General features: G+C 38.9%; 2 protein-coding genes across 10 annotated transcripts in view; one reads left to right on the top strand and one right to left on the bottom strand.

The window, feature by feature from the left end:
- LOC111247168 (solute carrier organic anion transporter family member 74D-like) overlaps window positions 1–25,108 on the top strand; it is a 59,795-nt gene extending 34,687 nt beyond the window's left edge. For 5 of the 9 annotated variants that reach the window (XM_086984943.1, XM_022797798.2, XM_022797796.2 and 2 more), the window contains exons 12-15: window positions 1,273–1,496; window positions 2,227–2,291; window positions 7,365–7,445; window positions 7,867–12,345. In XM_086984943.1, the coding sequence (XP_086841069.1) occupies window positions 1,273–1,496; window positions 2,227–2,291; window positions 7,365–7,445; window positions 7,867–8,219 (723 nt within the window). In that variant the 3' untranslated portion in view covers window positions 8,220–12,345. Of the gene's footprint in view, window positions 1–1,272; window positions 1,497–2,226; window positions 2,292–4,238; window positions 4,532–7,364; window positions 7,446–7,866; window positions 12,346–14,328; window positions 20,748–22,535; window positions 22,665–23,528 lie in introns of those variants that run through there. The other 4 variants (XR_015324725.1, XR_015324724.1, XM_086984944.1 and 1 more) reach the window with 4 other exon arrangements.
- Window positions 13,563–16,720, bottom strand: LOC111247171 (uncharacterized). The gene is made up of 3 exons (XM_022797810.2): window positions 16,585–16,720; window positions 15,232–15,407; window positions 13,563–13,867 (listed from the first exon to the last, which is right to left on the bottom strand). The coding sequence occupies exons 1-3, from the start codon at window positions 16,688–16,690 to the stop codon at window positions 13,739–13,741; spliced, it is 411 nt and encodes a 136-aa protein (XP_022653545.1). The 5' UTR covers window positions 16,691–16,720; the 3' UTR covers window positions 13,563–13,738.
- Window positions 25,109–27,044: the final 1,936 nt, after the last annotated feature.

Raw genomic sequence — 27,044 nt, 5'->3', positions numbered from 1 at the left:
TAGAAAGACGCCTTTATTAATAAGCATTTGCTTCACAGATAACTGAAGCGTTTCTTGATATTTACATAAAAACATAGTAATTGATATCGCATAAAAGAGTTCGGAAAGAAGACTAGATTAATAAATACACCGGCCTATGTGCCTTTTCGACGGGTCCAGTTCCCGCAACGGCTTTAGGACTATTGGCTACCAGCAAACGTTAACGCTTTATCGTCCTGTTGCTAACCGTGCGTCACTGTACGGTAGCCTCTTCGATGCGGATAGTAGCAGAGATTCGTATGCTATTTTTTCTAGTTCGAGTAGTGTCATAGCACTAAATCTCTTCTAGAATCAAATTAAATGGCGCGTCCTTTAATAGCTCTACTATGAGCATTTGTCGTATTCTAACGTCTCGACGGGTACAAGCGACAGGCGTGTGCGTTTGCTGCTAACTTACGCAGCCGCACCAAGAAGATCGATACACGTATAAACAAATTTCGATAATCGGATGATAAAAACCTAGTTGTCAACGATTTTTAGATTTACGCCATTAATTTATCAGCTGATCATGCTTTTGTGTGTCTGTTACTTCTGTTCGGTACCTCAGAGGATGGCTGTGCTGTTTCGTCTTCGTTATTAGTTGGCGCGCATTTGCTCATAGAACACGTAGTGCGGAATAACGTGCTGTATATTAACGTTTTCTACTATTCTAATGTACCGGTAACTTTTCTCGTGGCGTTGAAAAAAAAACAAGTGGATCTTGTGACTTGAATGGAAGCAGTAATGTTCCGTTGTCTCGTTGAGCTCTGCCGTGTTCTAAAGGTGGAGATAGTTTACAGCTTTACTGACCATGCAAGTTGAAAAGCTAGATTCTAGCGACACTGGTAATTCAGCACAAAAAGCCTATTATTTGGTAGACCTACCCAAAGAATCGCTTTGACCTTTTTCCTGCCAGACGTTGAACCGACAAATTATTCTTCTGTTTTTATCGTTGTTACCAGGCCGGAGATTCGATTGTCGTTTTGCACTGGCCTCTTCTTGTTTGAAGCACAACATCGACGTTAGGTTTACGTGTACCAACAACAGCTTGGCTTCTAGTTTTTCTAGAGGGTTCGTGCATTGTTAGAAGTATTTCTATACGTTAGAGGTAAAACAGTCTGAACCAGCCACGCTCTGCACGATCAGTTACGTTAAGCTTAGTATAATGTTACTTTGCAGTATAACTATAAAACGTGTACGCTTAGTACAACGAATCGAATCTCAATCTTTTTTTGTCGCTTGTTGTCCCATCAGCTGACAAACATGGACTGTTCGTGTCTCGAAGATCAACCAATAGAAGATGACTCATTTTGGCCTCGAAGAAGGGACGCCAAACTGTTGCTCGACCCACTCAGGCGTTTTGTATCAGGTTTCTGTCCTAATGATTGCAGCAATCTGATGGTCTTTATCGCAGTCACCACTGGGGCCAAATTTATTTCGACGCTGCCTCGCGTTGGAAGTATGCTTGTCAGCTTGCGGTTAGTAAACTGTCATTGTATATATAATACACATATGGTATAAGAGGTGTATGAAAATCGAAATTATATACTTTAATTGCTCTCGTTTTTCGTTCCTGAGTAGCACTTTACGGAAACCGTCCTACTCCGATTACTTTCAATGTCTTTCATTACTCAAATGGTCCTGCCGTCTGTCAAGTCCAGCTTTAAAGGGTGACTCGCTTTTTGCATTTGTATAACTGGCTATACGAGAGCAAAGAGTTTTCCGGTCACAGGCTTTAGAATTATCGTACTATATACGGGCCGAATTTATTTTACTATGGACTCTAACTTTTCATTTAATAAGCAGTTAAAGGTTCAGTTTTAATGTTTATCCTTCTGACGCTAGAATTTTGATCTCATATGAATAGGCTAAACATATTTATCTTAGTCTCCTATCTTCTCCATCTTTACAATTGTTGTAACCGTACATGTTGTGTGTCACTATAATAATGTTGCTTGGAGATTCGTGGGATTAGCACTACGAAACAGGTGATCATTAGGCCTTGCAGATGGCCTAGGTCCCAGCTGCATTATCATCTAATCTAACCTGTGTGCTCTTCTCAGCCAAAAACTGTATCAGTTTACGTATTCTCTACCTATGGGTCATCCCCTGCTTTGAGATGAAGTGACCAAAGTCTAAATATCCTTAGGTTGTCACAGTGATGATAGGATCAATAGCATTTAAAAGTAAGCCTGTCTTTTACTTCAGATGCGTAGACCCGGCTGATAAAGCCCTTGCCATCGGTTTTACCAGCTTCGTGCTTAATATTCTCGGTAAGTTATGTTCAATAGACTTTTTATGTTGGCAAAACTAATGGTTAGAACTATAATGCTCGTAGCAGCTTTCGCGAGTGTGTGTTGTAGATTCTGTGATGGTCTTTTTGTTTCGTCGCATGATCATCCGGGATTTTTTCGCGCTATTAGCAAATTCATTGAATATTTCCTAAACGTGCTTTGTTTATTTCCTAAAATGGAAGCACATTTAACGGACGAGTTGTTTGCTATGATACATGATATGAAGGGATTATACAAGCTTTGTAGCAGCCCAGGGTTTAGGCCTTATAGTGGTCCTAATATTTGTGATATTTGAAGTTTGCTATCTTGGTGTGAGTCGGTATTGCTGCTCTCTGAGTATGCGTTAGTAAAGTATATTTATGAAGCATGACCGCTTGTTAATAGGTGTGCTTTGAGGGTTCACACTAACATTATTCCTTTAATTCCCTTGATTTCTGAGGACACGTGATGCTTTTCGATGACTTACGGAATTACTTTACATAGAGAATCTTACGCTTTTATACTTATCAGTAACATCGCGACAATGTTGCCAAGTGATGAATTACTTATTTACTATAAACCTCTGCTCTAAAGATGTTTGCTTTAGTGGAAGACGTGAAGCAGCGTCTTTCGGATAAGCTGAAGTAGCCAGTTATTGCTTATTTGTCTAAATATTGGTGCTATATTGGTGCTGTCGTTATTCGAATGTATGACAGTATTTGTCCTTCGTGGTTAGCCCGTGCAATCCTCTCGGGCCGTATAAACGTAAAATTATCCCTGACATATCACCGGACGAAATATACGTACACATGGTAGAAGCAACTGTCAGTCAATTGAGAAAAGAGTGGGTCGAAAATAGTTTTAGCTCTTCGATAACGAAAAGATGTGCAGAAAAATTCGAAATAATACTGAATACCCAGGACTTATACGAACCTGCATAGTGTACAAACAACGCTAAACAGCGCAATCATCTTTATATTGCAAAAGTGAAAACATAACTAGTTAAGTTGTTTACCGTAACCCGATAGATTGGTAAAGTCATTCTGTTGAGAGTTCTCAGATGGGTTAGATTTACATACAAACATATGAGGATAAATAATCGAGCTTATGTTAAGTGAGCAAAGAAGAAGCTACTTCGTTTGTTAAGGTGACTATTGTTTCATTTTATTGTTATTCTTTTTTTATACGGATCATCTCCTCTGTGGGCCCTCACGACAAAATCATACGGAATAGATGTGTGACTTTTGTACTCTTTCACAAAAAGTTTAATTGAACGCTAGCAATGGGTTTAACGTAAGGTGTATTAGTATTTCTAGACGGTTCACTATGCCTAAAATAGCCGAATAGTTTATCCTAAAGAAGGAAACCTTCTTTGGTGGTATCGGAATAATGCCAAGCATTCTGGCGCACACATTTATTCATGAATTATCATTTTATGACAACCGTCCAGTTTCTTCAGCCGAAGCAGGCCTGCGAGCCGTATCTCTAATTGCCGTAAAAGCCGTAATCTCAATGCGGGTTATCAACAAACGTAAATGGGTCGTGACGCATAAACCTATAAGCAATATTGTGTTCAATTGGTTAAGGCATAACTGGTTAACCTAGAAAAATAGTTGGCCCAATATTACTGTTACCAGTAACGTTATCTTACGACGCGCTGTTTAGGACTGCTGGTCCTTTCCCTAGCTTCCTGGAATTCCCGTACCTTCACCCGACATGACACGTTTTGCTGCTTACCTGCATAAAGTACAACTTGTATGTTTTCTTAGTATCCAAATGTGCTTACTCGCCTAGCTGTCACGTGGGTAGTGCAGAGGTGATGGTGACTGATCGACGACATGGCTGTCATGGACAGACTGCATTTTATTGAAGTATCAACGAACGACATATCATTACGTTTGCCATGCAATGGCACATTGAATCATATCGGGATTTTCATTATTCCAGCTTACGTGCCTTACCCGTTAATATACGGGTATTTGATCGATTCCACCTGTTTGGTCTGGGGTACTCGTGGAGACCGGCAAGGCAATTGCTGGTATTATGACAATAACACCCTACGAAATCTCTACTTGGGCGCTACAATCGTCTTCTACTTCGTCGGTACCATTTGCATGATTATGATGGCATACTACGCTAAGAACATAACAGGAATGTATGGCGATGAGGAAGAAGGGAACGCCAAACTGGGCGGAGCATACTTAAATCAGGATGCTGTATCAGCTAATATCCAAACTAGAGTAAGAATTACTGTCACTGGTCATACTCAGCTGAAGAGCAAAAAAACAAATGAGAACTACAAACTGACTCCGGATAATGACGACGCGGATGAAAGGCAGAAAATGCTGTCGAGTTGACAACAAGTTAATAATCTATCTTTATGAGCTTGTCGTCAACTTGATGAACTTGAATTCAATTTAGTGTTTCCGTTATGAATGGTGGTCACTTTCATTGTTTACCGTACCTACCGTAAGAGTTATGACGGCCTGTGATTAACATACAAATAAAATGCACGAATCGCTAAAATAATGCATAGTTTCCAAAAGGGACCATGCGTAAATTTTTAGTATAGCAGATTTGACCACGGTCGCCCTAAGGGATATATTATTCCGTTGTAAGCATATTTTTCGTGCATGGATAACTTAGCATTTTACGTCACGAATCAAATAGCTAGCTATTTCATTCGTGACGATTCGTGACGAAAGTTTAAACTTTCTGTGTAATACCAATAACTACTAGAAATCACGGACATATATTAACTGAATCGACCAAAACATTAACTAACGCGTAGTCTGCTGAAATTTACAAAAAAAGATTTAATGCTACCAGATCTAGTTCGCAGTATATTTCTATAACATAATATTGTATATTCTTATACATCTGTAGTAACATTCTCTAGAGGCGAGACTTGTTTTTCAGGCAGTTAGCTGTTGGTATGACTCAAATTGAAGCTTTTACGAAACGTTCGTCATTTTTGATAATGGTACCGAAACAAGATTTAGTGATTCCGGTTTTATTTATTCTGTTTCGTTCTGTTATTGTTAACCGAGGCAACCTAATATGTAGCAGATAGTGAAGACATGAAGAATGGCATTATTATTATTATTGAGCATCTAATTAGTGATTAACGCATCATAATGAAGCCCTCCAAAGTTGCAATAGTGTTGATAAGATACGGAACGCTTCATTGTCGCTACGCGGTTCATTTACGTTATCTCTAACCGTGGAAATGATATTACATCTGAGTAAGAATATCAGAATTCGCAATACTAGAATAAGTAAAGACTTATTAATTTTTCAATATTTGATTTCTTTTGAGAAACGTGACAAAAAATGTTGCTTTTCCATGAAAAATAATGTAATGATTTTCTTTATCAACGATTATTTTACTAGTATCGTCGTCTACAACTAGGACACTGAGAGTCTCACCACAGCACCGTATTTTACTCTTATTGACCGTGTCTCTGGGGTTCCAACTTTCGCAAACTGATTATTAAGTTAAAAAGGATTTTGACAATTATCTCTACAGTACTCTCTCTCACATAAATTGCTACTTAAACGTTTGGGTGCTAGGTTATTTTCTAGAGAAGGACGGTTCTTCTTATATATTTGGGAACCGCATTTTCCCTTGCCCACCCTTTCCGTAAGAACATTTAACGCAAATAGTTACCTGTCTAAACAAATGTAGGCGATTCACATGCACTGGTATATATGTATAATACGGTTATGGTAAAGTTTGGTAATGAAGTACGTTGAAATTTGCCCCATCTCCATCCACGAAGAAATCTGTTGCCATGGTTGGGGTCTGCTTGGCAGAATGTTGGACTAGTAACAATATTGTAGAAGGGTATTGTAATGGAGGTTTTAGAACTAACGAATGCTGACAGCAAAGCACACGATTTTCAATGATGTTGATGCTTACAAAAGTTTCACTTAATTTCCGTCCTTAACCAAGCTTGTAACACGTGAGGTTTCAGTCTCAGAAGAACATTACCGCCTTCTCTTAAGGATGAATGGCTCTCTCATTTGAAGCTTAAATTTTTACTTCAGCTTACGAGGCAAGACTTCATATTCTTTGGCATCGAGCAGACAATCTTTGCTAATTACTGAACACTCGTGCTGGTGATGGATTAAGAAACTTCCCACAGGTGTAACGATTTTTAAAAAAATCAATTTCATATTTTTAGAGAAATGTTTTACAAAAGAGATGTGTTACAAGAATTTTTACAACTCTATATTCACATCGGGAAGAAAATTGTTTATGGGCCGCCATCCTTAAAATTTCAAATAAACGAAGCATCATTATTCGTTTAAGAACGCTATATATGTATATATAGCTTTTTTTAGCTAGATATTGTTTTATTTGAAATTTTTTTTTTTTTTTTTTTTTTTAGGAGTAGTAAGATCATGCTTACCTAAAATTAGAACAATAGATATTTAGTATTTAATATTCAATTTTCAATCCAAAGTGCATCTCCGTCAGTTATTGATTTCATTTAAATTTTCCGAGTTTTCAATTAAAGAGACTTTGGATTTAGATGAACCATTAGTGCGACACCTGATGTATTATTACATGCTATAAACAAAAACAGGACTACCTATTAATATATGAACGACAGTATCTTAGATAGGTAAGTTGTCATTCAAAATTTAATTCATTAGAGTATTTATGTTAGATCGATATGTATGTGTAAACTATGCGGGATATCAAAAAAAATAAATAGCGGGCTTTTTGGAGGTGATCGATCTTACACTATCGGAGATACAATAATTATATGTCTTAAGAAGTAGTTGTCCGAATAGTTTATATTTAGAACATGAAAAATAAATACAGTATTTTCTGTGTATATATGAACGACTATACGATATAACGATAAGGGCTTCTGTGCCATTATCTTGTTACCTGGAGGACATAAATACTCTCGAGACCTTTGGCCCTCGGCCATGTGCTTAATATAAGGATATTAGAAGAAATTCGCTTTAGATGTATACTCTGTTTTAAAAAGCTTAGATAAGGAACTGTCATAATAATAACTTAGTGTTGAACGTACAAAATGATTAACTTTTTTGCAGCGGCCATTCCATATCCGCTTATCTACGGAGGCATTTTCGACTCAGCTTGCCTCTTATGGGGGAATCGGGACGGACGAAGAGGTACACGATTAGTTTTGTACATAGGATTTAGGAACAGTTCGCAACATGTCTAACGCGATTTATATAGCGGAATACTGTCAGCGGCATTTAGCATATGTTGTATATATATATATATATATGTATATATACAATGTATGTAGAATGCATTCGATGTAACTTTCCAAAAAATTGACGTTTATATTGAATGTCTTATTACAGAGCATTTACTGTTTCACACACACAACGATAACTTGATTGTAGGGAATAGGGTGTATAAATCGACTAAATACCTAGAATAGTACCTCTTTATTAAATGTTACTTGTGCCACTCGTATATACAAATCAAAATTTTAATCATATTGGGCTCAGTGATAACGACCATGTTACGCCTTCCCTGCGCATATAGCTAATTTTCTAAGTATTTAACTTTTCTTTTATATAGGTAATTGTTGGTTTTACGAAAACGACACTTTACGACGGCGTTTTTTGGGAGTGACTCTATTCTTCTACAGCGTCGGTGCTGGTGCTATGGCCATGATGGCCTACTACGCGAAAGAAGTTGGGGATATCTGCGAAGACGATGACGGCGACACCGATCAAATAGAACTGAAGAAATCTGTAGATCAACAAACACATGTTCAACATCCCAACGGTAATGACAGCAAAAAGATAATTCCTGATAAAAATTCCTGTGCTTCGTTAGGTGATGCTGTAGAGGGTATTCCTTGGATAGACGAATCTGATCTTGCAATGAAGGGCACTCAACCGCCTGTGTATAATTTTGCGAAGAAGTAATTGTTTTAAAAAATGATGACAAATCGATGTGATCCGTCACAACAGCCGATTTTCGCGGAACAACTAGCGGAAGTGAGTCGCAAATGCTTTCCGCTCACTGGCAGAATCAATGGCAAAAAAATGTTTAAAATCGGCTTAATGGCAATGGCAAAAGAGATGAAAATCGTTGTATTTTTTTTGCCCTCCGTTACATGATTTTCCATTTTTTTTAGATTGTTTCTGTTCTTGCCTCGTGAGTGTGATCTTAGCTGAAAGCTGTTGGTGGAATTCGCGTGAGCCATACGGTACTTTTTTTTTTCTTCACTTGTCAAAGTTCTTATTCAGGGCTGATGATACTTGGATCTGTGGATATAAACGACTAGAAGTTATGGCTGATGCAAATTCCGTAGAAAATGCGTATCCGCCGTAGGGTCTTAATACAGATACCCATAGGAATATATATATAGGTGTTGGTGCGAGGTGTCCAGTATCAAGCCATTTTTTATGGATCAAATGATTGATGGAGCACCACTTAGAGGCAAGAGGCTACTCCGTTGCGATGATCTATGTTCGAAGAGATGTTTACTAAAAACTTTATCTAATTTTTTCGCAATCTCCGTATGTGAGATCGTTGACGTCCTGTGCAAATGTGGCAGGATTTATCTAGCGATTGATCCTCTTTGTCCATATTCATTTTCGGCAGATTTTCTCATTCACCATATATCGTTCGCGTATGATGAATAACACAGTGTAAATTCACAATACAGACTATATAAACCCCATTCAAAGTATACCATAATTACTGGCTATCGGTGAGAGTATGTACCTATCAAAAATGATGCTGTTGATCTTTGTCTATTTTTGAAAGCCCTGGCTGTTCATTTTCCTTGAATGGTAAATGTACAGGATAAAATTGAACTTTATTTCTGTAATGTTCGTTTGTCTGGAGTGTTTGCAGTATAGATCACACGATGCATTTATAGTATGTACATAGTTTTTATCTTAAACATCGGAGAATAATTTGAAAAAAAGAAATCTAACTATGTTAAGCGGTGTCTGTATCATCCATATCTTTGCCAAAGGCTCCCAAAAATCACACTCATATCTAGCGAGTACAGATTCTTAACAACCACGCTTGGAGGAGCTCAGCTTAGAAGCAAGTAAAAGTTTCGGATATTGTTCTATTGATTAAGTGCCGGTATCAAAGGAAATATGTACTTCTGAACTAGCTGGTTTCTCACAGCAGAATGAATAAAAGTACTCAAATATGGGTGATACTGATGCGCATCATCTGATTTCAGTAAATATAAATCGTTTCAAACCGTGAACGCAGAAAATGTTTGTCTAATACGCTTCGTGGAAAAGAATAGAATAATAGCTTTTCCTGCCTTAAGGTAACAGCGTATATTCAAGGAATGAGCATCTGTCATTGCACTCAATCGTTGTATGGAACACACAATAGAGTCTACGTTGATTTATTTTGCAATCGAACCTGGATTTTCGGTGAGTATAAGACAAATATCAAACAAGAACAAGATGTTCACGAACCGTGGTCCTGTTCAAATAATAGTTGCCGTTTGAAAGGTTTACATTACCACTTTAATACAGATTCAACTTACCCAGGACGCTAGATACGAAGGGTGGGTTAAAGGATTCTACTATAAGTCGTTTCTTATGATATACGAACGTTTCTTTTTAGTGCTGCTAGTTATAGTAGCCGTTCATATATATGCCTCGAGATTGTGCAGCAGCTCGCAACGTGCTCATTTGGGAAGGAAGATGACGCAAAATCTACTTGGGCATACGCGACCAAAGCCAGGTCTTGCAAAGTATCATCACTAATAGCCGATTTAAAGCGTTGAGCAAAACAGATATCGTGACAAGTTTATTGTTCCTTCATTCATTGCTTAGTGTTGAAAAGAACACTTGAGGACGTCTGGCTGCTGAGGTCTACAAGACTCACATGAAACCACGTAGAGTTGAACGTTGCGCGGGGCCGACTATGTCCTAGTATCGCTTAGCTTGGCTGGCTTACAGCCTTCCGGGCGGCGTGTTTGATCCAGTATAATTATACCTTAAATGATAGCATTCAGTCGAATACAAAGTAGCAGAATTGACGACAATTCAAATTGTTTACGCACAACAATGCAAACGTATCGTCAATTGGGCTCCGCTTTTACGAGACAAAGCTTCAACTTTAGAGATTAAGAGGGGTTAAGAATTCAAAATAGTTTCAGCCATTTCACAAACGAATTATGCCTGCTATATCTTGCAAACGCTGGAATTAAGCAAATCGAATATTGCTATCGGCTTCAAGGAAAGAAAACTTTCTATTTTCATTGTCAATACATCCTGAAAACAGCGAAGGCAACAACTGTGCCGTAATGAATTAGTCCAATAGTTGGCTAACAAAGCTGTCTTTGTTAAATGGACGAGTCACGAAAACACAAGCAGATGATGAACAACACAAACATGGACTACAAGGACAAACGGCCACCCTAAATCTCACAACGGAAATAATATGTCCTACTCGGTTGTTACAATATAGAGCTGCTGAAGGTGGGACTATTAATAGGCTATTATTTAGATATTAAATTATTCTACGGCCAGCTTATGCTGACAATTCTTTGCTTACGTCACGAACACAGATTTTTTCGTACATAATGCGAAAAAACTATACGCGGACTCCACAGCCGTTACAGGGCTGTTACATATGGTGTGGGTGATGATGAGTAGATAAAGTAAGCAGAGTTAGTCGGGCCTTAAACCATAACACGTTTAGCTAATGCAAAATCCAACAAATAGAGACAACGATAAAATTTTTTCTTTACAACATATTGTACTCTTTTTTCTTTTTTCTCATATTATTATATTACTGTGTTAATATACTCAACCTCTATGTTTCGAGTTTTATGTCCAGTATCGCTGTTAGGCATAGCTCCATCATACGGCTAGCTCCCAGCATGACACAAGGTCTGTCTATGCCTAGGTTGAACCAAGACCACAACGTGTCCCTGAGATTAACAGGCAAATCCGCTATCCGCTAGGCTATCACGGACATTTAACCAACCTATATATCGCCCTCATTTCATACACACGTGCAAACATTCCCTGTTTCAATTTTTGTGTATAGGCGTATGTTGCCCTAATTCATTTTCCGCATTGCCAGGTTCCTATTGCATTCAAAGCTGCACTGCTGGCTTCGTCCACGTAAGATCATTTTCGTAACCCACTAAACAACTGTTTCTAATCATGTAGCGAGTGCATAGAGTATTAGACCGCACCTAACCACCGATCGTAGAAAATCGCCGCAGCGACTTACCATGGGCTTCTGCGTATACGAACAACCTGTGTGAACAAAGTAGGATTTTTTGTTTACACCTGTATATATTTAGTTTTAGGATGGAAAAACATAACCTGGTAATGTACAGACTAGAACAGGTTAACTGTTATTATCTATACCTAGTACGCTAATTAACACAGCGTGGCTTTGTCTAAAAAAATACGGATCTGCCCTAAAGACAGAGATTCAGTGAAATCTGGTTGTTATAATAATAACAAAATAGAAAATTGTGACGAACTGCTGCGCGGATGAAACCACAAGCAGATGGATATGCTAAATAATCCCATAGCCATGCAGTCGCAAATACAGTACAGACCACGCCAGAGTTGAGAAAAGATAGCGGGGGTAGGTGGCTCAATAAAGGAAGCTACAGGGAAAAACATTTAGCCGAGACGAATACTGTAGATAAGCGAACGTGAGATAGTACCGATCACTTGAGACACAAACAGTTTAGAATAAAATAGGTATGCGACCGGAACACACAGCAAACTCAGTGTTTGTTGCGTATGATGGCAATGTGAATAGTTTGTTAAGAGTAAAAGATGAGCAGATCATGCAGAGAGCTCATTTCAATATCTTTTTGCCTTCTCCGATCTTAAACGAGATCATTTTCACTTCCGTTTGACTCGACCTGGCAATCCGGCCAAGGCTGCAGTCTGATCGTTGTGAAGCTTCCTAGGAATATTCGAAACCTAAATGCTTTGAACATATGTTTCAGGTATCTTTTTGATCTATATAGTGTTGTATTTTCTGATGCTTCATGTTCTTAAATTGGACAGATGAATAAGAAGCGATATGCAATTCTATGAGGTGTATTTATTTCATACGTTAGGTGTATTACTTAGTATGTCACATAGGGCATAAATGACGTTACCTGTAGGGATGAATATATTGTACTTGAGCAAAACTAACTAGCATTAGGTGACTACTCCTTATTTGCGTATATACAAATATATAGCACCATTTTAAAGGTCTTACGGGCTTTGTCTCTTGGTATTATATATTTTTACCTTATAGTTGAGATAAAAGCACATATAGGAACGAAATTTGTTCTTAAATAAAATATTCTACCTTGGCCGACCCTCGCCTACGAGTGCCTTATAGCTTCCGGTTTTAGAAACTCTTCAAAGACTGCTACGAAAGCCATGGGATGCGCATTTTTGGCCTCATAGCTACGTATCGCGTAAAAGTGTTCCTCCGATTGGCATTGGTAGCATTTTTTCTTCTGTTGGGAAATACCTATTTCTCCCTCGTTAGCTCTCGGGCGCCCTGATATCCCAGGTTATTTTCCATAAGCAAGTTCACATACCCTGCATCATTTGCGCCTGTATCTCTAGTGGGTTTCAGGTTATGCCTTCGTTTGCGTTTTTATACCTCGTTACACGTTTTTTGCTCATCCCCAACTTTGGAAAGAGCACCTTTACACCTTATTTCATGCGCAGGTTTGTATCCTCAGCTTTCAGGTTTCAGCTTACTCTATCGTTATCGCGCTTCTCGATTTGTTAATTTTGAAGGACGATTGAATATAAGCTACAAACGTGAAAGTGAAATGGGTACACCACGTGTATTAATTGAAGATGAGTTGATTTTTGCAAATGTATTGTATTTTATATAAGTTACAACAGTCCATTGTACCGGATCTCTATTTTCCCTCGAAACTCTAATAACTGAGTGGCTTTCAGGATTTTTTTTAAACCTCAGGTTTGTTACGGGAACGGCTATGTGAATTCGTTCGTAAATCGTATGAAGCTTTTACTGATGTCATCGACGTTGTATACTCAATGTTGTTTTAAACTACAGTGCACATTTGAAAAGAATCTATGCTTTTACATGGGGTCGGTAATAGTAGTATTGATTGGCCGACCTTTCTTCAACGTCAGTCGGGTACGCCTATGGCAGGTTTCATTACGGGATTTTTTTCTGGAAGATCGTGTTGATCACTATGGTCTGTATATATCGAAAAATCGTTGAAAGCTGACAAACGGCAAATATATTCTATATGGCGTAACTAGAAATAGGGCTTTTTTTTTATGGGGTAATAATAGTGTTTATTTTTGAGAAAAATGATATTTTAGTTTCACTATATTGGGCTCTTTACAGCGTAAGCCTGATTTCGGATGTCGGAGAAGCGATAATTTCAGCTCCTCTACCACGCATACTTTCATACGTTCATCAATACACGGCTAAATAATGTTGATTATTCGTCCTCTTGGATGTGTGCCTTCTGCGGTCCTGGTAGTATTGATGTGATTGGTAGACAAGCCTTTGATGTGCACATTTCTAGGCCTTCACATGTAGATCCGTCCGGATAGCGATACACGTGTGTCTGTAATTTTTATTTGTTTAGATGTTTCTGTTAGTCATGTTGGGTCATATGGGCAAACAATGGATTTCTACTGGAAGCAATAGAAAAACGAATGCGGAAAACTCTAGTGCCAAGTCCGGACGCAACTTCGCAACCTGATCGTAATTTGCACTTGAGCTACCTTCAAGCGCTCGCGTTGTTCACTTAATCAATAAAGGATCGAGTTGAATATAAATGCGGCGTACATATTTCTTTTAGTGTTTGCGGTCCAAATTAGATGCCAGAGCCTGTTGTCAGATGTGACACCGGGGAATACTTTGGCAAGCTTAAGAAATTTTCCGATGACATTTACGTTGTTGTACGCCTATACACAATTGACGAAGACAAGTCGAAGTCTAGGCAAGGAAATCGCCGGCTTTTAGAATTGAGAATTAAATCCCTGGCTGGCAAAGGCTAACACATAATTCTTTCTCTATTTCTAGTTGAAACCGGCTGAACGACTGAGCGAATCTAGAATTCATAACAGCCACGCCAATATACGTGGATAGATCTCACCTCCTATGAAGACAAAATAAAGCAAGCCAATAAAAAAATAAGAGAGTAAGAATTTTGTTGCGTAAACAATATGACCGGACCGTTCGTCTGCTTAATTTACACACACACACATGATTTATGGCGGGCGCCCAGCAGACCTCGGTGGATTCGCAATGCTCTTCCACATTCGCCTCGGCAATGTGATATTTTTGCTACAATTTTGACACAGTAACACATTTATGTTGGCTTTTATGACCGAGATCCATCTAATGTTCGAGGTGCTTATGATCATTTTCTATTGATAGGGGTTATGCAAATGGTTTCGGACCGTCGAGTGATTAGACGTCACCCCTTTTAACTGAGCAGCATAGCGTTTTCAACGCCCAGGAGTGTGTAAACCCGCCCGGAGCAGTGTAACGTTCCACTACTTTAAAGACAATATGCATACCGTCAAAGGTAAACATATTTATCTCGAATTTTCATCTAAAGTCAAATGATGGTACGCAGGACTCCGACCAAATGTGATTGCATACCAGGAGTCTTGAGGAACTAAATTCAAATTTTTTGCATCAACTCAATAATCACGTGGAAGGGCTGAGGAAGATAAATTTCGGCCAAATTTAGCTGTAGATACAGTTGCAAAAATGTATCATTTAACTAAGTGGATAAATTTACGGAAAATGTAAAACGTTGATATCAGTTAGTGCACTTTACCAGGTATGAATGTCAAAATGAATGCTAAAAATCGACCTAAAGCATTGAGAAGCCGCGAAACCTTTCCAGGATCTATAGGCCAAAATAGGCATACTTTCTTATTCACAACGAAGCAGACGAAAGAAAAGACTACTAACCGAGCAAGTATTACATCCGTCGAATCGGGAACGCTGGTCATACGGAAAATTGTCTATATGTTCGCCGCGTTTGCATCCGACTAGGCAGGGTTTAGCCATAATGGCCTCGCTGTCGTTTGGACAAGCGTATGTAGAGCGAACCGTAACGCTTGCATTATTTCTAGCTGATAGTCCATCTAAAGAGAGTCAACAGAAAATCCTCATGTATTGTTATCTGGGAATATAATGAGTTGCAATGTTGCGTACCGCAGATAAAGCTAACTAATTATACGTATACGTGCTCGCAATGGTTCACTCCGCCCAACGAGAAAAGGGTAACTTTTCCCGTGAGGAATATGACAGTTCGCCTCCTCAGCAACGATATTCAAGTGTGGAAAGTTTATTGCTTTGTACCGCATTAGCATTTGCGGCAGTCAAAACAAGGGAACGTATATTTGCTACTAGTTTCTAGCCCTCTAAATTTTTTCGAAGGTCAGCTGTTGTCGAGGGCAATTTTCTGACATGAGTATGACTAAGCGATAGATAATCTAAATACTGGGTACGAATCTGACGTAACTTATGTTTAGTTTTTATGAAATTAGCCTGAAGGTTTTTACTAATGTTTGTCAGACTTGTCCACGGACGTTTACCCGCTAGTCAGGACCAAATAATAAAGCGTTTTATGAAATTGAAGAATGGATTGTTAAAACTAGTACTAGTAGCACTACGTGTTGACTTACAAGCGATTACGAATGAGTCCGGTAGTTAAGTTAATGCAGGCATCCTTAGCTGTCAGAATGAACTGTACCAGCGCCTCTCAGAACGTTGTGCGCGTGCTCGTCTCTGTCGTCGTAATTATTGCGAAAGGTACATATAGTTTTTTTTTATAGGCATGCGATTCATGTAGTCGTAGAAGTATATAGAATGCCGCATCATTTTTGCTTTGGTCATGTAAACGACGGTAAGAGATCCTTTCGAAATGAAAGAAACGCGGCTTGTAAGCGCCAAAAATTCGTTAATTCTGCGAATAGACATGTGCCGTACCACTAGCATATTAGGCCAGTATTCGATACGAAGGTGGCTTATTTAACAGCGAGCTCATGGCTAAGACGTCTGTCTGTTAACGTAGGTGACAATTTAGTCGGATATCGATTGGTAAGTGTAAGCTGTGCTAACTTGATAGGCTTAATTTACCCTTTACTTCAACACTATAAATTTACAGAATTCTTACAATTGAAGCTACACTGTTGACCAGAGGGAGTCATTGACGAAAGGACCTATATTTATCGTGTGCAAATGGACGACGATTAACCTATATATAAAACGAAATCCCAACTTGATGATTTCTTCTGTGCTACTAAGGGTGTCACTAACCTGTTTTTTCGTCTTCAGCTTCGTCTCCCTGAGTCCCGCTTGCTAGCAGAACGATAATGAGGGCAAACCGAACATCGACTCTAATGAGAAGGTTAAATCGAGACATACTATCCTCGTTCAGGGCTGCCACAGGAGCACTCACGTATTTACGTTTTGGAGACTCGCTTTTAACAAAACCGTTATATACTTTGTGCTATAACGTTCCTATCTGAAATTAGGAGACCATGTTAAATATTAGAAGTGCACAAACTTTCCAATTGGTATATCTGTCTCCGTTGCTGTACATAGTTCGAATGAAAGCTCTTCTTGTATAAAAGTTATAATAAGTATGTATAACTTTATATATAGTAATTGCACGTCTTCGTAGCATCTTTTCATTTGCTAAAAATACACATAGTACAATGCAGTATTTGTTCTCACAGTAACACAGTAGACGTTTTGTGGCAAACGTGCTATAGAAATACCCCGTTTTGTAAGCATGACAAATTCTATGAGCCCACAAATAAAATGGTATTTCGACGATATTTGCTTTGGCAAGATTATCGTTAGGATGCATACCTCTTTAAATTGGTATACCAGGCCGTGTTTGACATGATAAACCACCCACACTCCCGCCTACCTTAAACACTGCGTCTTTTTGAAATTCGGGACCTCTCAATTTTTAAAGATTCTACTGGTTTAGGAACGAGCTGCCTGAGAGAGTAGCGTTTTCAATCAATTTTAGATTTCAATCGTCGTGCGATATCAAGTTTACGCTTAGCGATAACTAGCAATACGCCAACATCATGTAGATGACGTCACCGAGTTTCTTTCGACCAAAAAGGACCTTTTTCAATCCGATATAAGTTGGATGGGCATGTGGTGAATTACGTAGACATAACGCTATAGTACTAAGCCAAACTCCTGAGCTTTTGTTTTCATAATTTCGCGGCACAACGTAAACCATTGTCAACTCTACACAACAGTTTTGTGATAGAGGACATTTTGCAGAGCACCATTTCATAGAAGGGTAGGTTTCAGCTGGAGCTGTGAATCTCCGAAAAAACTTATATTAAAAGAAAAAAGTTATATAACTTAAAAAGAGATGAAAATTAAATCTTAACGTAGTTGAAGAATAGGGGGTTTAAACACTATTGACGTTAGACAGGAGGTTGTTCCTCGATTAGGTGAGAAAAACCTGTTGAATTTGTCAAAAATGACGTAAATACAGAACTGTAAGAAACATTACTGCTTCTTTGATCAACAACTCTGTTTTGTCTGTCCTTTTCTTTGTTTTTTTTTTTAATAAGACTAAAAGGCGACAAACGGTGGACGTTTTTCATCACCGTTTGGTGATATTTAGAGGAAGACGTTGTTTGGCGATCTTGTTTTGTAAGTAGCTTATATACATCATAACCCACACACAGATCACCGAATTTAGCTCCGTGTAAACCTCTGTGAAATAGGAACGGTCATAAAACAAATTACGAACAGCGAGTTCGTATCTTTGTGAATTCTAAGATAGCCTTTGAGGTTTTCTGACGGCGTTTACCGTGCAAGAAGATTTTACTCTTCTTACATTCAGTCAAATTACGCATTATTTGATAGCCCAGTTAAAATTCCCAATAACGGTTTTGAAAAACTATACGTGTGCTTAGAACAGTTGAAGCTGCCGTTGGATATGGCCATCAATGATCAGTCGATAAGTATGAAAAAAACAATAGATAAACAATTTGTCATTATAATTATTATTAGTGTCGGACTAATACAGTGCATATTTCCTATGAGGCAGCCAGTGTATAGGGAGTAATACAAATTCAGAGTCCAATTCGTATTTCAACTTTACTATTTAGCGGATAGGTTTTGCTTTGAAGTCCGTTGTATAACCCCATATGGCAACTTATGCCCTTAGGCTACCATAACTACAGCCGATATAGGCCTAGAAAAAGTCAAAATCACTTATACTTCAAATAAGGCTTTCGTGAAGGCATTCTTTCGGAAGATGTAGACTTGGTGCGAAAGGGTAAGTTTTAGACCAATTTCTTAAACGCAACTTGACGATGATCCGAAAAATGGCTTAGTAGTTGTCCAAAATCTAGATAAGTGTTGCTGGTTGTTTGAGCGCTACATAAAAGAAGTAACATCAGTGAATAGAATACGAAATCTCTATTGATGTAAATGCCTGCTTGAGGCTATGTTGTCAACGAAAAGTTAGAGGGAAGAATAGGTTATTGGGTAGATATTTCAATGCACCAAGGTCCAGTCGTCCCACACCCTCTTGATTCCAAGGCATCGTACCCCATCGGCAGTGACTGTTTGTAAGTACGTCATTTTTATAAATTAAAATTGTCTTCCAGTTTTGGCATTAGATTATGATATTAAATGGAAAAAATGTGTTTTTTTTTCAGCTTTACACAGATAAGTAAGATTCGTTAAACAAACATCGTAAAGGTTTTGTTTGCATGATATGGCCTGTAGTTGTCAGATGGCCCATTGGTCCTAGCCGTTACAAAGCAAATCATTGGAGCTACTGCTGAAACGACAATTCAGATATGCAATTTAATTTTTTAAACTTCACAATTTGTAATAAATATGTCTGTGACTGTTTTTAGCTTGCTACAGCAATAGTATTTGCTTTTTAAAATGATCTTTTCCTTCGTCTGAACTAATCATCTGGTCTAAATCACTTAGTTATGAAGTACTCTCGCATATAACTTGAGAGTTGGTTTATAATTATCGGAATAAAAATGGTTACACAGAATTTTTTTGTTATAATGCTTTTGATTACCATAGGTTAGTACTCTTTTCCTTTTAGCAGCTCACCAAATGCCATTCACTGGCCTTGTTCAATATTGATATTACCACGTTAATTCTAATTTTGATTGATTATGATAATAGCAATTTAACAATATTTTTCTCACACTAACAAGTGCAAGCCTACTTACATCTAACTTGGAATAGTTTTGCGTTCGTATCTGTACACAGTGACTCTTTCAATATTAGCTATATGTTATGAGACGACGTTTCAGTTAAGTAGTAAGTTTGAAAAGCTAAAAATGGTACGATGTAGTATAAAAACTTCCTTATTGCGAGGTACTGCGACCGTGTCTCGAGCTAACTTCGACCAAAATGGAATTAACTTGGTGAAACAGGAAGGTAAATTCGATCTGCCGTTGGGTCATCATCTCTACTTCAAGTAAAGTTGCATGTAACATCGCCGCTAGAAATCGATGAAAAAAAAACATTTCCAGGACTTTGAAAACTCTCTCGGCATTTTTACCAGGAAAAACTGCTTATTATATAATTGTGAGTTTCTATCCCGGTGGACTTAAAAGGTCACCAGCTAAGCAGGTAGATATATATATATATATATATAGATCAAGTGATAGTTCATCTTAATCACTGGTTTATCTACGGGTGAAAAGTTACGAGAATGTATGCTGTTTTATTTTGTTTAGATTGAGAATTCAATTGATTGTCCCCTTTACAATTTATGTGCCAAAAGTGAACTTCTACAGGTCGCTGTCTCAGTCGATGTGTACTTTGTAGCCATAAGGTCAACTGTATAGAGCTACTCTATTTTGAGCCCGTATTTACGTTGCCAATTGCCGCATGGCGTGGTAACGCCATCGTAATGTTTACCGTATCAAGCAGGTTCTCGGCTAGACAAAAAAAAACGTTACCAAAAACAACAACGAATCCGTTTCAGAGGCCACTTTGACAGATCGGATCGTAGCATCGGTCGCAAGCAACTTCGTAGCGCTGGTAACTCACCTGGACGATGAGATTCGAAGCATCAAGAAATTTACTCGTCGTCCTGCCACTACTGCAATTGTTGTTCTTTGTCGTGTTCTCTGCCCACAACTGTGCGCACCATTAAGCACCGTCAACGAAACTTCGCACTATCTCCGTCACTGCGAAGCGGTGGTCCTTGTGCGATTATGAACCTGCTGTAAGCAGGAGTAGACAGGTATGCCAGAGCCGTTACTAGCTACGTCGCTTATATCGGTGTCTTCGAAGAAATAGCCGATATTTTGATGCTTCCACACATCTGCTGCTATAATTCCTGCTTCCTATTGCTGCGAGCTTGTTTAGGTGAATGACTCACATAGGTGTAGTCGTTACTGGTAGCGATCCATAGAGCGAGAACTGGCGTTGGTACTAGCCCACGTGTGGGTAACAAATAGCTATGCGGTGGCGGCAGCAATCGGACTCCGGATTCTGGAAAGAGTCAAAAGAGACTCGAGACCCCTTCGACTGTCGACAACGAAAGTGTCGGCCCTCGTGCCCAATGTGTGATGATGACCGTCGAGACGACAAGCACAATTACACGATGAGCTTTGTTATCTGCTTTCATTGAATTGCCATACGATTGGCTTTATACGAGTGTTATCACCAGTAATACACGTTAGTCGACTATTCTATCCGGATGATGGTTGTTACACTACGAGTGACGATGTAGGTACGCGTCGGTAGCCAGACTGTCATGTTATGCCGTGTTTACACCGTGTAATAGTAACGTAGATTATGACTAGCTCCGCAATCGTCGTTCTTGGTTTTTCGCGTTGAACTCATTCAAGCTTTCGCCTCGTTCGTTTATCGTTGACGCATTCTGGCAGATTATTTTGATTACGAAATCGCTCAAAATCGTAGCTTACTCTACGATTGCGAATTGAACACCGAACGAATCAAATACTGTTTTGTTCAGCTGATCGGCGAAGCGAAACGGATATTGTCCCTGTCGGGTCAAAGGTGGCAACTGCTCTTGAGAAGCGGGAAAATGGTTAACTGAATGGGGATATAGGTACGGTAGCAGAGCGGCTACCTTTAACGAACGCTAGCAAAGCTTTCCCTTACCAATGGCTCATGGACTTAACCCTTCCCCTATGGGCTTTTAAGTATGCTACAACCTAATCTATCAGTTATGATATCAATATAGTATTAATAATCTCAGCCATTCGGTATACGGTTCAGATAAAGCCAATTTTGGTTTGGAAAGAATTGCTTTACATGAGTCACAGGGTGGCGGCCCGCATCGGCCTTCTCAAAAGGTTCCGATATTGATTATGACCAATTTAAGAGGGCTATCGATTAGATTTAAAGAACTTGCTTAAGATAGTATCTGATTGTACGACTCTCAACAAATATGTTATTATTCAATTTAGTAAGCATCAAGTTATAAACTCTTTCGAAGATTTACGTATGTCATTACAGCATCTTCAAAGCGTTTGCAAATTATTTTCTAAGCAGGTAAGTTGGTTGAGGCCCTCACATTAAACGCAATCCTTCTGCTCGTAGCAATAACGATAAAGGATATAGCAGTTATTAGCCGAAGTTATTTTTGTAAAAGCGGTTAGAAAAAAGTATTTTTTTAAAAAAAAAGATACTATTATTGATTAGTGTGAGCTGCGTAGCGTGTGTATGGCTTTATTCGTTTATGTATTTGATTTGTTGGGTCTGGCTGAGCGCAAACTCATCACAGCGCATACACTTAATAGCCAGAACAACTACAGATGCGGAATGGAGTGTTTATAAAAATAACCTATCAATAGAATGGATGATACAGACAGTCGAAAATGCCTCTTTGAAGCGACCATTGGCAAAAGGTATTCAATTTAGTGATACGAGATATGTGAGTAAACAAGATATTATCAGATGACTAGAATGGACGGGAATGCTTTTATAAGCTAACCAGTGTTCTTTACGTTGGTGTCTCTAGGCTTTAAACAACTACCTTTGGGAATGTGTTGTCTAACGAAGTTAACGGGCTCATCTTTCTCCCGTTTGGTGCTCTCAATACACGGAATTGGCAAAGTAGCTAGATCAAGAGGATTCTATTAACGACATCTTAGGCCACTTTAGAAGCGTTACATTAAGCGCTCGTTTGCGTGATGGTTTTTGTAATCTTATATACCCAGTGATACATTCCTCAACAGATAATCGGATATAATCTGCTTCTAATTTACAATCAGGATGAAGTGGTGTCCGTTAAACGATGTTTGCCCACAAGAGACGCGGGCCATGGGTTATCATTCGGTTATCAGCAGACATTTTCGTAAACGCTAGCCTTCGCGCAACGATCGCACTGCGAATCGAACCTGGTAAGTTTTCTTTTTTTCTTTTTGGGCTTTCTTCTACGCATATGCCCTGTTCCCTAAACTCTCGTATTATCGTTATTACGGTAATACCAGGGTTCAACAATGATGTGCATTAACATGGCATTTTCTTGGTGCGTAACACGACGGGATTCCATTGAAAGATTTCCATCTCTGCAGAAAACGAATGTAGCGGTAACTTGTGCTTAGAAACATATGAGGTGCGAAAATATTTACTATTGGCCTAAATCGCTATGCACAATTAGATCTCAAGTGACCTCAATGAGGCATTTCACTGCGTTCCTCGGCACTTCTGCCAATCAGGCTAAATGGCTGGCTTCTGAGTTATAGTCCTTTTCCTGGTGTGATTGATTACGATGCACCGAATGACTATAGTTGCATGGCTTTACCAAAGACGATACATTCTGGCTCGAAATCGCTGGGTTTGCAATGTATCACAGATGAACGTGCAGGAAAAATGTCGAGTTTAAAAATAACTATTTTTTTTTTCGTTATCCTTTATATCTCGTGTCACAAGTCATGTAGCATATAGATGCGTTGTGATGAGAGGTGAGAATGGAAATTGATAAGGTAAGGGAATACGAGGGGATTCGAGCTCCTAGTATTTAATTCATGTGGGAGCCTCGAACGCTACGAACAATTCGCGTTTTTTTTTGACCGCGTAGCGAAACTCAAGCGAACCGACATAATAACACTCCTCCTTCCGCCAGCGATCTTTGATCGCACGCACGAATTGGTAGTCTAAAATGTTTTTCTCTTGTTATATTGCCTTTTGTTTATCACTGGTCCGCTTCATAATACCCTTCTCTTGCGTTGCTGATGTTGTCGCGATCGCCGCTGTTCCCGCAGCAAATAGCAGATATCGAAGACGACAAGATCCATCTAAACATTATCGCACCAGAGAAATGCCGTCACTCCTACAGTTTGTGATAACTCGATAACCTGTTCCTGATTAGATCTGGCGAAGAAGACATCACCTCAAACATCGCACGCGTACCGAAACCATATTAGCGATAGATTGAAGGAAGTCGGGAGAGCTGTGAACGATTAAAACTAAACTCAATAAAATTAATGTGCGTTGTCAGCTTTCCGTTGGACATTCGATTAATTACTGTTGAGCCGGATTGAGTTGGGTATCAGTAGCACCTGGCACTGCACCAGAATGTTCCCAAAATCAGATGACCAGCGCGAGGCTGTCGCCCGATTGTAAGGGCTGTTACTACCCTATGTAGAATTTAGGTTTCGTTCCAGATACTGGGTGCAAGATGAGAGCAATTCGCTGCTAACGTCGAGTTAGAACTTTCTGAGAACAAACGAATTGTTGGGTCGGTAAATTATAAAGCCTTCAAGTTCGTCATGTCTGAGAACCTCCACACGGCTCCTCGTGCTTTTCACATGCAAACAGCTAGCTACTCAGAGTAGATTAAGGGAGGTACATGTGCTAGGTCACCCTTTACTGTTTAATACTTGCGAGCCAGTGTTTTGTGTGGTATCGCTGTGGCCCATCTCTCAGTTTTGACTTCAGCTTATTCAAACCCATTTCTTAAATCCCACGAATTTGATTCTAAAAGTCATTTGGCGCTCTTCAACAGCGCTCTAGCCAACAGCTATGATGGCTAGAGCATCTTATATAACAATAACTGGTTAAGGTTGCTCAGGGTAGGTAAACAAAGATCAAATTTGGTTAGCTGTCTAAAAGTAATTATGCTCTGGCTCCCTAGGCCGCACCTAGTCGCATTAGACTCGCTTCGCGTGTAACCCTGTAGTCATAAGGTTTTTGAGTGATTCTGTCTCTTAGAGTTACCAATTTTTCGTTCATCACATTGAAATTTGTTCATAATAAGACGCTGTAGCTGGTACAGACTACACATAATAAACAAATAGATAAAAAAAATATTTACTCATGTAAGTTTATTCGCGTATGATATTATGATTTTTCATCTGCGCGAAGGAGCTATGCTACGCAACTACTTTAGCCTCTTTAAAGTGACTAAGCATATATATAAGTTATTAATGTAAACTTGTGGTTTTGATATATATAGATTAACTTAAGTAAAAATAGAGCGAATTGAAATGTTGAGTGTAAATAAATAACGAACCATGATAAATTCCTCTCTAAATCAAGGCTCTATATTTCAGCAGTGCGGCCAGAGAGTAATTCCCTCACATACTTTTCCTTAGGTTTCCAGTGTTTAGGTGCGATGAATGGGGGCGTTTTCGCTTGCCCCTTAATAAAGAAATACTAGCCCCGTAGAAGCCGCTGACATGAAAAATGCATGCAGAGGATTTGATACAGTATGTATATATATATAATGTCATATACCTACAGAATGTCATGCGTTTACCTAGCTGTAACTGCGTTTACAGTTCAGCGAAAGCAAAGTTGACAATAAAACGCTTAAAATCCGTGGGCCGTAGAAGTTTATCCATTTCAAGTTTGTTCAATAATTGTAGGTAATTAATGCTGGACGCATTTTGTCGTATATTTTATACGTACACGTTCCCCATTCTAAAACAGCTTACCCACCAGGAAATTAAGGAGTAGCAGAAAATACGTGGTAACTAACAGCAAACAGTACGATGTCTAGTAATGATGAACAGTAACAATTTATTTCGCAGTTGGTCAATGCATTGTGACACCTACTAGATATAACGGGCTAAGTTGTCGCTGAGAAATTCCCACCGAGTTAGTTTAACGACTGGACGGTGTTGGTTCCAACTTCCCTCTAGATTGAATTTCCAAGCAACATTAGAATTTTCGTTGGTTACTAATTGCTACAATGTGATATATCAAACACTGAGTAGTGTTTTAACTTCAACTGACCGCTCTCTCAAGTATTCGTTTTTTACATTATTTATAATTTGTATACCATAAGATGTTTTAAATTTCTAAAAATCCCTTCGTGCTTTGCTACAAGTTGTCGTTGCGGCATCGAACTTACATTTTGCACTGAATATCATTATTGTCTTTCCAGGGCTTCTGCTTACTTATTTTATGTCACCCTCGTTTATTAGTACATTTACTTCTGGCATTTTTTTTCCGCTGCTATTAAAACCAATATTGAAACGTGAAGCAAAAAGAATGGGGCAGAGTCGTTACCGAAAGAATAATCTCAAGGGTGCCCGGTGCATCTACGAAACGGCACATAAACGCCTAGAGATGATATTAACACTGAACAAATGGCTCAGGAATAACAGAGCAAAACGTAATAGACTTAATTAGTAGGCAATTGCTATCCGATAGAAGTAAACAGGTACTATCTTGCTCCATTCGTTCATTTCAATAACAAATCGCGTTGGTTATACTGATGCAATAACAATATCGATTTTTATTAGCACATGATTTTTTAAGTTGGTCACTTTTCTTATTCATGATCATTTATTTACATCTTGACCTGACAAATTGTCAAATGTATAGCACACATAATGAAGTAGGAGGAAACAATCGGCCAATTCACGGGCGAGGTAAGTCGTTCTGCGACTGTCAGCAGCGTAGTTGAGACTACATCGGCCTCACCACCTCGCGTACCAGCAAGTGTCAACCGTATCTTAGTTTAGGGTCTCGGAGATGTTCTTGCTTTTACGCAAAGATCTGTATCACTTTTCATTGAAATATTTACCTTGCTTAAGAGTATCTGCCGTAAACCATTTTTGACCTACATAAACTTACGATCAGGACAAACTGCACAAGACGATGAAAGACAAAGAGGTGAAAAAAGCTATTGACAGGGGGTACTGTTAAGAGGATCGGTAGCAATGTTGCCAGCAGGTCTGTAGAGAGTGAGCGTGTCCCTATTGATACACATGTACCATATGTGTGTGAATATAAAAGCTCTTCTACCCCTACATACATGTTCCAGTTATAAAATACTGTCTTTTTATCTATAATAGCATTTAACGCATATAAGAGTAAGTACAATTATATGTATTGAACGTTTAGTTCTGCCTCGTATGGACGGCATCTGTACGGTATTTGTTAGATTAAATATTTAGTGCAGGGACCTTGGACCCTTACGAAGCTAGGGTCATGTATTATATCGCCTTTAACAGCAATTGTGAGGTAAGTTCGAGGGTAAAAGAAAAGAAAAACGAACAATTGAGAAGTAAAGTCTTCACCGTATGTATCGCGATAGCCTTGCTACTGACCAAAGCTAGAATCATAATAGGTGTTGACTCCTATTAAGCGATTAATAGCGTGGCTTGATATGATTAAACAAGCCACAGACCCCATACTAAAACTGGTTTATCAATCTTCTGGAATCGACAAACAAAAGAACGAAGGCGACCCTCTTGAGGTCAAGGTCTAATAGCAAAAACAGTACTACTCCAAGATGAAAAACGTAAAAATATTCGGCGTGTCTGGGC

This window comes from Varroa destructor, unplaced genomic scaffold, assembly GCF_002443255.2.
Source record: "Varroa destructor unplaced genomic scaffold, Vdes_3.0 BEIS01000003.1, whole genome shotgun sequence".
Classification (NCBI taxonomy): Eukaryota; Metazoa; Arthropoda; class Arachnida; order Mesostigmata; family Varroidae; genus Varroa; species Varroa destructor.
The sequence above is the reverse complement of the archived record's forward strand: the minus strand, read 5'-3'. Positions and strand labels throughout refer to the sequence as shown.